The 13,237-nt window shown below is 38.5% G+C and overlaps 1 protein-coding gene across 4 annotated transcripts in view; it reads left to right on the top strand.

Moving 5' to 3' along the window:
• Window positions 1-13,237, top strand: part of LOC311070068 (uncharacterized protein) — a 57,461-nt gene that overhangs the window by 26,917 nt on the left and 17,307 nt on the right. For 3 of the 4 annotated variants that reach the window (XM_084093726.1, XM_084093728.1, XM_084093725.1), the window contains exons 3-6: window positions 242-323; window positions 5,174-5,298; window positions 5,461-5,545; window positions 6,308-6,417. In XM_084093726.1, the coding sequence (XP_083949852.1) occupies window positions 242-323; window positions 5,174-5,298; window positions 5,461-5,545; window positions 6,308-6,417 (402 nt within the window). Of the gene's footprint in view, window positions 1-241; window positions 324-5,082; window positions 5,299-5,460; window positions 5,546-6,307; window positions 6,418-13,237 lie in introns of all 4 variants that reach the window. The other variant, XM_084093727.1, reaches the window with a different exon arrangement.

Here is a 13,237-nt window from a genome sequence, read left to right as displayed (position 1 = left end):
CTCAGAGTTAACTCTATGTAACTCAACTAACTCATTTCAGCTGTTCTGTAACCGAAAACTCAGAGTTTCCCATCTCAGGGTAAATCAACTCAGAGTTCAAGTTTTAACTCAGAGCTGGTTGAACCTCCTTTCTGAAACAGGCCCCTGTTCTCTCTGAGTCTGCATGTCGTTACAATAATAGTGTTTCACCCCTGTAGCTCATTTCTAATTGGTTAAATTGATCTCTCTTATATATTTATAGACTCTACAGACACACTACTATCACAAACTCTCTGATGCTGATGATGACAGTGATTCATCAGATAATGCATCTTTACTGAAAGGTGAGTACATTTTTTGATTAATTTGAGCAAGGGTTATGGTTGTAAGCAGGATTAAGCAGCAAAACAACATTAGAAATCACAATCTGATGTTACAAGATATACAGTAATAATTGAAATCCAATATGATTCAGGTTATTTGTAGTAGTTGTATATTTTTAAAGACATTTATTACATGGCTTGGTTGAACTCCAATGTAGAATGCGGTGTGTTATTTCTTGATAACAGACCGCTACTAAGTATAACACACCATTGCCATGAAAAACAGAGCATTGCTATGGATGCAGGATTCTAACCGTAGAGACGGAACTGACTATTTTCTTTAGCGGAAGCAATACAATCGTTTTTAAATCAATAAACTCCTTTTTAAATCAATATTTTGTGTCAAATTATTGATTTATTTGGTGAGCAGCCATGTAATAAGCGAGATAATGTATAGCAAGGCGGTTGTTATAGCGAATACAACCCCTTCAGGCTGATTCAAGCTCCACTTCGCGTCAGGGTCCTGATCAGCATGTCGGGGTTATATTCGCTATAACATCCGCCTCGCTCTACATTATCCCTTACATATCTCCAAACTGAATTGTTGAGATTTTTACACTTTTTTTAACAAAAAGGGTTGCATTTAAATTATGTTTAATAAAGAAAACCATACACATATTTGTATTAGTGTCAAGCGGCAACTTCTTTAACCGGATATGATATCTAGTTTATTACTTTACCAGAGACGACAAATACAGTTTTTCTGAATTGCTAAAACACTAAACCCCATTCTCTATACCAAATTCTCAATATTCTAAACCAATTTGTCAAATAAATCACTCTTTCTTTTAAACATTAAACAAGTTCAGGTAGTTAAAATATTGTTTGCAAATCTCATGCACTCTTTTTGCAAAACTCTAAACACATTTCACACTGTGATGGACTTATGTAGAGGTCAATCTTATGAAGAGTATGAGTTAGAGAAGGAGGAGTATGAGTAAGAGGAGGAAGAGTATGAGAAAGAGGAGGAAGAGTATGAGAAAGAGGAGGAAGAGTATGAGTAAGAGGAGGAAGAGTATGAGAAAGAGGAGGAAGAGTATGAGAAAGAGGTGGAAGAGTATGAGTAAGAGGAGGAAGAGTTTGAGAAAGAGGACGAAGAGTTTGAGAAAGAGGACGAAGAGTTTGAGAAAGAGGAGGAAGAGTTTGAGAAAGAGGACGAAGAGTTTGAGAAAGAGGACGAAGAGTATGAGTTAGAGGAAGAGTTTGAGTTAGAGGAGGAAGAGTATGAGTTAGAGGAAGAGTTTGAGTAAGAGGAGGAAGAGTATGAGTTAGAGGAGGAAGAGTATGAGAAAGAGGAGGAAGAGTATGAGAAAGAGGAGGAAGAGTTTAAGAAAGAGGAGGAAGAGTTTGAGAAAGAGGAGGAAGAGTTTTAGTAAGAGGAGGAAGAATATGAGTTAGAGGAGGAAGAGTTTGAGAAAGAGGAGGAAGAGTATGAGTTAGAGGAGGAAGAGTATGAGAAAGAGGAGGAAGAGTATGAGAGAGGAGAAAGAGTATGAAAAAGGAAAAGGAAGAGTATGAGAAAGAGGAGGAAGAGTATGGAAAAGGAAGAGTATGAGAAAGAGGAGGAAGAGTTTGAGAAAGAGGAAGAAGAGTATGAGAAAGAGGAGGAAGAGTATGAGTAAGAGGAGGAAGAGTATGAGAAAGAGGAGGAAGAGTATGAGAAAGAGGTGGAAGAGTATGAGAAAGAGGACGAAGAGTATGAGTTAGAGGAAGAGTTTGAGTTAGAGGAGGAAGAGTATGAGTTAGAGGAAGAGTTTGAGTAAGAGGAGGAAGAGTTTGAGAAAGAGGACGAAGAGTTTGAGAAAGAGGACGAAGAGTTTGAGAAAGAGGACGAAGAGTTTGAGAAAGAGGAGGAAGAGTTTGAGAAAGAGGACGAAGAGTTTGAGAAAGAGGAGGAAGAGTATGAGAAAGAGGAAGAGTTTGAGTAAGAGGAGGAAGAGTATGAGTTAGAGGAGGAAGAGTATGAGAAAGAGGAGGAAGAGTATGAGAAAGAGGAGGAAGAGTTTAAGAAAGAGGAGGAAGAGTTTGAGAAAGAGGAGGAAGAGTTTTAGTAAGAGGAGGAAGAATATGAGTTAGAGGAGGAAGAGTTTGAGAAAGAGGAGGAAGAGTTTGAGAAAGAGGAGGAAGAGTTTTAGTAAGAGGAGGAAGAATATGAGAAAGAGGAGGAAGAGTATGAGAGAGGAGAAAGAGTATGAGTTAGAGGAGGAAGAGTATGAGAAAGAGGAGGAAGAGTATGAGAAAGAGGAGGAAGAGTTTAAGAAAGAGGAGGAAGAGTTTGAGAAAGAGGAGGAAGAGTTTTAGTAAGAGGAGGAAGAATATGAGTTAGAGGAGGAAGAGTTTGAGAAAGAGGAGGAAGAGTTTGAGAAAGAGGAGGAAGAGTATGAGTTAGAGGAGGAAGAGTTTGAGAAAGAGGAGGAAGAGTTTGAGAAAGAGGAGGAAGAGTTTTAGTAAGAGGAGGAAGAATATGAGAAAGAGGAGGAAGAGTATGAGAGAGGAGAAAGAGTATGAGTTAGAGGAGGAAGAGTATGAGAAAGAGGAGGAAGAGTATGAGAAAGAGGAGGAAGAGTTTAAGAAAGAGGAGGAAGAGTTTGAGAAAGAGGAGGAAGAGTTTTAGTAAGAGGAGGAAGAATATGAGTTAGAGGAGGAAGAGTTTGAGAAAGAGGAGGAAGAGTTTGAGAAAGAGGAGGAAGAGTATGAGTTAGAGGAGGAAGAGTATGAGAAAGAGGAGGAAGAGTATGAGAGAGGAGAAAGAGTATGAAAAAGGAAAAGGAAGAGTATGAGAAAGAGGAGGAAGAGTATGGAAAAGGAAGAGTATGAGAAAGAGGAGGAAGAGTTTGAGAAAGAGGAAGAAGAGTTTGAGAAAGAGGAGGAAGAGTTTGAGAAAGAGGAGGAAGAGTTTGAGAAAGAGGAGGAGGAGTATGAGTAAGAGGAGGAAGAGTATGAGAAAGAGGAGGAAGAGTTTGAGAAAGAGGAGGAAGAGTATGAGAAAGAGGAGGAAGAGTATGAGAAAGAGGAGGAAGAGTTTGAGAAAGAGGAGGAAGAGTTTGAGAAAGAGGAGGAGGAGTATGAGTAAGAGGAGGAAGAGTATGAGAAAGAGGAGGAAGAGTATGAGAAAGAGGAGAAAGAGTATGAAAAATGAAAAGGAAGAGTATGAGAAAGAGGAAGAGTTTGAGAAAGAGGAGGAAGAGTATGAGTTAGAGGAGGAAGAGTATGAGTTAGAGGAGGAAGAGTATGAGAAAGTTGAGGAAGAGGAGGAAGAGTATGAGAAAGATTAAAGTGTAAATTGCAGGTTAAATTTTTCACGAAGATAATGCAATGTGTTTATTAAACATAAAGATAAGAACCGCCCACCATTGTTTTTTATACCAAAATGCTGAATATAATATGAACAGTTGGCACTTTTAACAGTGGTTTTAACCGCTCCCGCTCCCTTCCACTAGATGGGGCGTGACGTCATAAGAGGAACTCACTAGGAGAGTTACCGGCATAGTCAATAGCTATAGATGCCTTACATAACTACAGAAAAGTTGGTTGTATGTTTTATTTGATAAACAAATTATGGCTAAAATAACTCAACTGTAAACATACTCGTGTGTGCTGACTTCAAGGGGACCGTGATCCTGCCTGAAATGAGAATAAGCTATTCGCAAAACAAACGGGTTCAGGCACCGGGTTCAGGCACGTCAGATCAGCCGGTCGCAGGTCGAGCTGTTCCACTAAACTACAAAATGCGTTCACCTCACGGCAGCACACACTCTCCACTGCTGATTCAACTGGGGGGCATAGCCCACACAAACACAGTGATGGACATCGATCTCTCTTTTTCTTTTCTGACAATAAACATCGCTAATTAAATTGTGAGAAATAGCGTGGATTGAGGAAGGGTATTACATGACGTTTGAGGCGTCGATGAGACTAGCGATTGGTGCCTGTGCAGTGTGTGCATCTCTACAGCTCTGACACCATGTAAGTAAATAATGTCTTCAGTCGTTGTCCCTCCTTGCTATTCTACATGACGGTAAACTTTTGAAAAGACTGGCTTGTTCCCTTATATTATCCGGGTTAAGTTTGCACCAGGCTAGCCTAGACTAGCTCTAACTTAGCTACCGTTACTCACCAAGACACCTGGCCAACCCTCCACTTATTCTCCTCACACCAAGCATTAATAACTCTTTGAGTGCCATGGGTCCTGGCAATTTCCTCCCCTCTCTCACGCCTGAACGGTTAAAAATTGTGGGGCTGTGGTCCATAAAGAATTTGATGGTTTCCCACATCCTCAGTCGTTCTCCAAATAGCCATAATACAGTGGGAATCTAGCAGAGTATGGGTTGCGAGTTCCTCTTATGACGTCATCACCAGTTACTGAAAAAACACGCTACCTTTGAAGAAACCCCAATAAATGTTATTTTAACGCATTTTAAGACAGAAATAATTAAATATATACATATAGAGCACTTTAATTTACACATTAATTGGCTGTGGTGGTTAACCTGCAACTTACACTTTAAGGTATGGAGAATGTTGTCAAGGCTAGATCTGCTTTAGGGTTTTGATTGATTTCAGAAGTGCTAAAAGAAATCTAGCGTAGCGTTAGTTCTGGCAAGTCGTGTTAGTTACTTTTAAAATCTTGAATTAAATATATTTGCAAACTTTCATGTTGGTTCTGTTCTGTTTACCCCATGGGGGTTATTGCTGCTCTCCCTGCTCTTATCCATGCTAGGCTGCATAGATGCGCAGGGAGTTCTCGCCCAGAACGGAACCATACCGCCAATCCAAACTGTATGCTAATTGTCAATCATATTTGACGATAGTGGTCCTGGCAGAACATCAGTACAGCATACAGAAGGAACTCGGGCGAGGGCAGTTTGGAACAGTGTTTCTGGTGACCGACAACGATGAAGACCCTTATGTGATCAAACAACTGAATTCCAGAGATGTAAGTACAATCAAGTGTTTGCTAAATCAAGTACTGACCATATTAATTGCATCTTTTGTTTGCCATTAAAAAGCTATTAAAGATGACATTTTCACTTTTAAAAGGAAATTGTAAAAAAAAAAAAATAATAATAATAAAAAAACTACATGTGTTCCTCCAAAGGAGCTGGAGACAATCCAAAAGGAAGTCAAGATCTTGAAGGGAGTGAACTGTGGATACATTGTTTCTTATGTGGATTCATTTGACGGTGCGTTTTTATAAATATTAGAACAGAGTATAGCTGTCACGATCTGCTCCGAGACACAAAGGTTTAGATCCAAACGCAGCTTTATTGTATGGGGCAATCCAGAGGCGTAATCCAATGTACAGGCAAGAGTCATACACAGACAGGCAGTCAAAACAAACAAACAAACAAACAAACAAACAAACAAACAAACAAACAAACAAACAAACAAACAAACAAACAAGGCAGGGACCAGAGGCAAGAGAGTAATCCAGGGAACAGGGCAAGATATCCAAAACCAAGAGACAAGAAAACCAGGAGAATGCTCAGAAATGCAGTGTAACACTTAAACAAGACTTCGCGGTGAGTGAATGAATGAACATGGTATAAATAGACTGAGACTAACAGGATGATGAGACACAGGTGAATGCAATCAGTGAATGAGGTACAGGTGAATGTGATCAGTGATAAGTGATGATGAGTCCGGGCAGTGAGTTATGGGAAATGTAGTTTGTGAGTGATAATAGTCTTATGTGGAGTGCCCTCTGGTGGCTCTCAAGGGCACGCCAGCTGGTGACCGTTACAATAGTAATGTTCATTTATTCCAAAGTAAAAAAAAATATTTTCTCACAGAATCAAATAGAACAACTAACAATGAGCACAAACTTTTTAGAGATTGAAGAAAGATTAAAAACAAATTCTGTGTAGTTGTTGACTGTGAAATAAAGCCATTACACTGATAAATACATTTATTAGTAGTTAAATTATTTTTTTTATCTTATTTAGATAAAGCAGGTGGACTCTATTTTATTGTGATGGAGTATTGTAAAGGAGGTGATCTTTACATGAAGATGAAAACACAGCAGAAGGAGAATGGTTTTTTTGAAGAACAACAGGTGAGTGTCTTATAGACACACGTACACTGGGAAAATGTACATTAATTTATTTTAATGAACAGAATGAGCAGAACTTTCCACTCCCGTCTGCTAATGTAATGTAAATTTACCATGTTTCGTAAATTTGGCACAAAAAATAATTAATGAAATATAGCTGCGATCAGCGATGACGGGCCCAAGCCCTAAAAGTTAGTTACCCTGAAGGCACCGGGGTGGCGGTGCCACCGGCTTGGGCCCGTCATTGCTGCTCGCAGCTATATATATATATATATATATATATATATATATATATATATATATACTGTATATATATTAGTGGTGGGCCGTTATCGGCGTTAACGTGCTGCGTTAACGCGAGACTCTTATCGGGCACAAAAAAAAAAATATCGCCATTTAATCTGTTCTCAAAGTTGGGTTGGGAGCTGGGTCTATACTACGCAAGCTATGATGACTTTCACCTTGATATTTTAGCGCGGATTCGGTGTTCGGTACGCATTTTCAAACCGAACGGTTTGTTGGACCATTTTTCCTCCCGACCAAAATTTCGTTATTTCAAATGTAGGTGGTTCAACATTGTCCGACATCAAATGGCAAACGTAATGTAAGCGGAACGAAACTGAGCTACTCGTTATTGTGTGGTTGACGGACCGTTGTTTATCAGTTGGGACCAAAGCAGCGCGAGCCGATCTTGATCAAGAGACATTGTTACTACACAGCGCTAAGAGATCCTGTAAATAAATCTTTTGATTTGGCTACTTAAGTAATAACATTGCTGCGAGATCTAGTGAGAAACATTTCTCATTTCTCCGTTATTAACGGATCAAACAGTGCGTGGAAGCCAGGAAGAAACATTGTGCCATGAATGAACTATCCAGTGTCCACAGATCTGCAACATTTACCATGGATTTACTGTAGTAACACTAACTGCAACCATGGAAGTTTGGCAGGAATAGTAGGCTATAATGCTTTCAAGTAGCATTACATTGGTTTTATTTTGACATTATGAATAAAATTGCTGCCCTCAAATGTTAATCTGAACTAAAAATAGACCTTTGTTTATAACTAGGCTACTACAATATATTAGGCTACATTTATTTTTTTCCAAGGAGCTGTTTTGTTTTATATGCTCATAAGAAGAGTCTATTATAGCTCCATAAAAAAAACAAAAAAAACAATCATACTTTATTACTTTATTTTTTACTTTATAAAAAAAAATCTCTGGCATTTCTTCACAAGTTCTTTTAAATGTCACTTTGTATTTAAGAAACACGTGCCCTTTAGTAATTTTTTGGGTAGCACACATATTCTGAATGCCTTCGGCAGAATTCAAATGAGCCATTTTAATCTAGATTAATCAGATTACAGTGAGATTAATCTAGATTACAAAAATTAATCTATGCCCACCACTAATATATATACAGTATATATATATATATATATATATATATATATATATATGTATGTATATATATATATATATATATATATATATATGTATATATATATATATATATATATATATTTTAAGGGACAAGACACAGAGAATTTTACTTGCCTGGTCTGATTAGAACAATGAAAAAAATTAAATAAAAAATTACTAGGGAATCACTAAAACGAGAGAATTGTTCAGATTTTATGATACACTAAAAATATTCCACAACAAATCCTTTAAATTGAATGATATTCAGAACAGAACAAGAATAAAAAAACCCTATAAACAAGCCAAAACAAAATAAAAATAAAAACGAAAGTAAACGGCGTTGGGCTCACGTAACTCTCTCATTAGAATCAAAATGTTTCAACATTTGTGATGTATTTGAATGCTAAACTATTCTTTATCATAGGCTTTGTACTTCACTCACGTTCCAATATCGCCGAAAAAAATCATCCTCTTCACACGTGCAAAAATGTACTTGGAAACATCACAGTGGAGCGGTGCTTACCGTGAATGGTGCGACTTGTACTACTGACTATTTAAACAGAGCAGTGTAATTTTTATATGTTAGGTTGACTTTTTTATTATTATATTTTATGAAGGCTATAATGAACAGGCTGCGATGTCAAGATTGCAATGCTGGAATGTGTGTGTGTGTGTGTGTGTGTGTGGGGCGCGGGCGCGATTGAACAGCGGAGACATAAAAACATACTCCGTCATTTTACAGGACATCATTCAAACTGCGAAGTGTTTACTTATATTTGTGTACACTCGCAATAAAACACAACATTGTGCTTTTGTAAAATAAATTCAAGCAATCCGTTCAAAGCAAATTAAAAGCCCCCAGCGCTGTCACACGTCGAATAACCGGTGGGAAAATATTCCCACAGTCACATCCCTAATATATTTATATATAAATACTGTCACGTTCATCTGTCTTCACCTGTGTGTGTGCACTACACCTCCCAGAATCCTCTGTGGCGCACACCTGCACTCACTCTCTCAATCATCAATCATCAGCATCACCTGCACTCCCTCATCTGCCTCACCCTTTATATTCAGCACTCTCCCTTCACTCCTTGTCTGGTCTCGTCTATATCAAGACTAACAGACTCCCCTCTCGACTTACCTGCTACCTATCAGTGATCTACCTGTGATCCCGATCTTCTTCAGCCTGTCTTCAGGCCATCTTCAGAGAATCTTCATCATCTGCATCTGCAAGAGAAAGAAAGACTTTGTTATCATTCAGTTAAGCTTCATCCAATTATCTACTTCCTGTTTACTCACCTTTCACGCTGTGTCCAATCCATTCTGCTATTAAAATATAAAACTTACCACCTTGCCTGCTTCGTTTGTACGAAACCTGACAAGCACTATGAATGACATGGTTTATTTATTTTTTGGACTAAAAAATCATTCTGGCTGTTTTTAAACTTAAAGGGGCTATATGCTTTTTTCTGAAATTTAAACTCGCGGCTGACACCTGTGGCCAAAAAACGGAACTGCTCTTCCTTTCTGCTCGCTCTCGTACGTGCACACTTCACAAGTCATCCGCTGCAAAGAAGTCAACATTATGTTTACAGAGGTAAGAACAGTCAAATACATATATTGTTTGAGAAACTAAGTTTGTTTGCTGACTAGCGGTGGTGGCAGAGTGATCTGAAACGTTTAACATGAACGCGCTTGACATCACATCCGCAGACAGCGCGCGAAAAATCCGACCCGACAGAAAATAGGAAAAATAGGATACAGGCTTATAGGTGCACCCACTGTGAGCTGACAAGGTGTCAGTATGCTCATCAGGAGATGTTTGAGTCATACATGGTCAAATAAAAAGGCTATTGTTACGTTTATTTTGGGGAAACAGTTGCATATAGCCCCTTTAAACATAATTCTTAAATTGAAAAAAAAAAAGAATAAAATGGGTTTAGTTCTGATATTTGTATAATTTTATATAGAAATAAATGGTGTATAATAACATTTTTAGAAGATATGAGGCTTTTAGTGTTTCCTTTTTTGACATTAATCCCTCACCATAGCAAAACCGTTTGAGATATTTATTATGCGTTCACAATTTAGCATCTTTAATGTATTTTAATCATGTTGAAAAAGTTTGGTGGGAATAAAATAAACCACTTAAGAGGAGTGGGTAAAAATTCAGAGGCTGATTTTGCAAATAAATCCACATTCAAACCAAAATATCTGACTTCCTGATGCTCGGAGCTAATTACTGTAAATTAAAAAGTTGTCCGTAGGGCTGCAACTAACGATTATTTTGATAATCGATTAATCAGTAGATTATTTTTACGATTAATCGATTAATCGGTTTATGTACTTATTTTAGTTTTGCCCATTTTTTCCCAAGTAAATTATTAACAAAGGGGGCCCTATTTTAACGATCTGAAACGCAAGTATCAAGCGCAAAATGCAAGTAACTTTGTGGGCAGGTCTTGGGCGCTGTTGCTATTATACCGGCGGGATAAATGACTCTTGCACCTGACGCAAATCTAAAATGTGTTGGTCTGAAGTAGCTTCATTACTCATAGGTGTGGTTTGGGCGTAACGTGAAATAAACCAATCAGAGCGTCATCTCACATTCCCTTTAAGAGCAGGCGCGCTTGTTCTATAGCGGATTCCTATTACAACGGCGGATTTGCCAGGCGCACGCAAGGAGCAGTTCACAGCCGAGGAGACCGACGTTCTCGTCAGGGACGTTGGGGATGGAGAAACACACCCAAATTAACTTCGGTTAAACAGGCGTATGATAATTTGGGTAAATGTGTAAGCTAGATGTATGCTTTTATAATAAACTGTCTATCTATCTATCTATCTATCTATCGTAATAATGTATGATTTGCAAAAATGATAACTGCTGCGTCTGTGTGTAGATGAGAGAATCAAAGTGTATGCGCGTTGAACACACGCTACATTGATTATGGCCCTTAAAATAGCATATGAATAACATGCGCAACGCGTCACACGTTCTACCGTTCTAACATTCCACTGACTTTAAACAGTTTTTTTTCGGCCAGTGGCGGAATTGTTTTCTAAACCTGCAAAATAGCATGAGGGAACTTTTGCGCCGGAACACGCCTCCTCTTTGCGCTGAACCGTCCCGGGGAGCGCAAGTGTATTTCTTAGTTAACCGACGTGCGTCTGTGGAGGGAAAAGTCCGCTTTGCGCGGGTGCAAAATAGGAATGATACATGCGTCGGTGTACAAAGTCAATTGCGCTGGGTGCAAGATAGGGCCCAGGGTCTTTATCATTCAACATAGACTTTTTAGAGATTTTAACCATTTTGCATTGTCATATCCTCATCAAAAACATACATGGAGTTGTGTTTTATTATGTGTTAGTAATCCTTTGTCAAACTCTTCTGCAATCAAAACACTGACCCATACGTACTCTAGCAAATTTCACAAGGAGATTTCAAATAATGTTTTCACCATGGCTGTCCTTAGGGCTACTAAAGTAGTTTAACATCCCGAACAAAGCTTATTAAGGAATCTTTCAGAACATATTTTCACGAAGAATAAGAATAAAACAGAATAAAATTGCAGTAAATTGCATTTTATAATTTTTTTCCTGTAAACACACAGCTTATACCTGGGAAACAGCTTTATAGCTTATGCTGTGAAACTGTAAACAATCCTTCGAATAAAGTGCCAATGGCATGAAACCTGAATGGAACTCACATTTTAAAGTAAAATTTAAAGTAAAATCCATCAGAAGGTTGTCCAGAAAAAAATTGGACACACACAAAAAACCTGCTGTGTGAAAAAGAGCAGTGAATACTTAGAAAAAAAAGTGCATTTCAAATAAATTTAAACATTTACCTCTCTCCCCCCTGTATACCGGTCCCTGTTCAGTCGGATGGAAGCTGTAACGAGTGGAAATAAGGTGTGTCCCCTTTAAGAACTGCGCGTGCCCTGTTTAACTGTCGGCAGTCTGTATTGTATGTGCGCCTCGAACACCCCGTAAGCGGGTTGTTTCTGTTTGATGCTCATTCTTGTCCTATTTTTGTCTATCAAGTAATGCTGTGGACGGTAGAACGTGTGACAGACAGTTACACGAGTTCGATTGGGGAATAAACACAACGCGTTACAAATCGTCGGACATCGAACAAGCACAGCTAGCCTCCGAAGATGTCTAAGTTACTAATCCATCAACAAGAACGCCAGGTGCTTTTTAGCTCACACCAACGAGTGAAAGCTTGTCCGAGTGATATACAATATAAGCAATATACTTACAAGTCCAACAGCATGTGAGGACGTGTTGGGGGAAGTGAGGTAGCCTATGCCGTAAAGCAGTCGAATTTTGTAGTTCTTTTTGTGCTCGGGTTACTACCCGAACCCCGAAGTTTAAAAGTACGATTAAAAACTATACAGACCCCGTCAGGCTATGGCAGACGTGTCATTCAACCTATTGTAAGTCGATGTACCATCACAAGAGTCTTGGAAATATATTATGAAGGTTGAAAAGTTACCTGGTGCTGCTTTAAAGGGATAGTTCACCCAAAAATGAAAATTCTGTCATCATTTACTCTCCCTCAAGTTGTTCCAAACCTGTATGACTTTCTTTCTTCTGCTGAACACAAAAGAAGATATTTTAAAGAAGGATTTAAAGACCTCAAACAGAAAGCACAAAGCCTGTCTTTAAATTTAATTTCGATTTGTATTAATTGTATCTTAATTTTAATCAATGTTTCATCCACCAATTGCCTGGATTTAATAAATAAGAATAATATAGTAGAAAATAGCTAATCATGACACGGAGGCGCCGGCGCGTGAACTGGAGCTCGTCTCATAAATTAACCGAAACTAAGTGATAAGGTAGCCTACTTGCCTCACAGACCTACACAGACATATATAGAAAGCTTGAAATGTCTACTTTTAAACAGAACAATTCAAAACGAAAGAAAACATACTGTTCTCTGCTTATGTAATTCGTATGAAATGCGCATTTCTCTCTGGCTCTCTCACTGCTGCGAAGATCGCGAGTCAGCATCGTCAACCTCATCTTTGCAGCTGACAGCCCGACACTGCCACAGAAAACACTTGTTTATTAGTAAACAATTAAAATGTCTCCTGCTATATTTTACATATTCATAATCATTAATTTTGCTGGTTCTTTGTGACAGCTTTTAGGTGCTTTATTGGCAGCGCCACCCTTACATGTTACAAGAACGCATCAGCACCAAAAACATGGAGATTTATTTCTTTTGGGGGGCATTTTGTTTGTGTTCAGGCTTTCTCAGTTGTCAATGTTACGAGGACGCTGCTAATAAAGTTGCGAGTAGGCCTACACATTGGATTCACGTTTATTACTACATTTTAAAAAATACCCCAGTTTTTATGCTGGTCGTATCATTTTATTTTGTTGTAT

This window comes from Abramis brama, assembly GCF_963993115.1.
Source record: "Abramis brama genome assembly, chromosome: 19".
In the NCBI taxonomy this organism is placed as follows: domain Eukaryota; kingdom Metazoa; phylum Chordata; class Actinopteri; order Cypriniformes; family Leuciscidae; genus Abramis; species Abramis brama.
The sequence above is the reverse complement of the archived record's forward strand: the minus strand, read 5'-3'. Positions and strand labels throughout refer to the sequence as shown.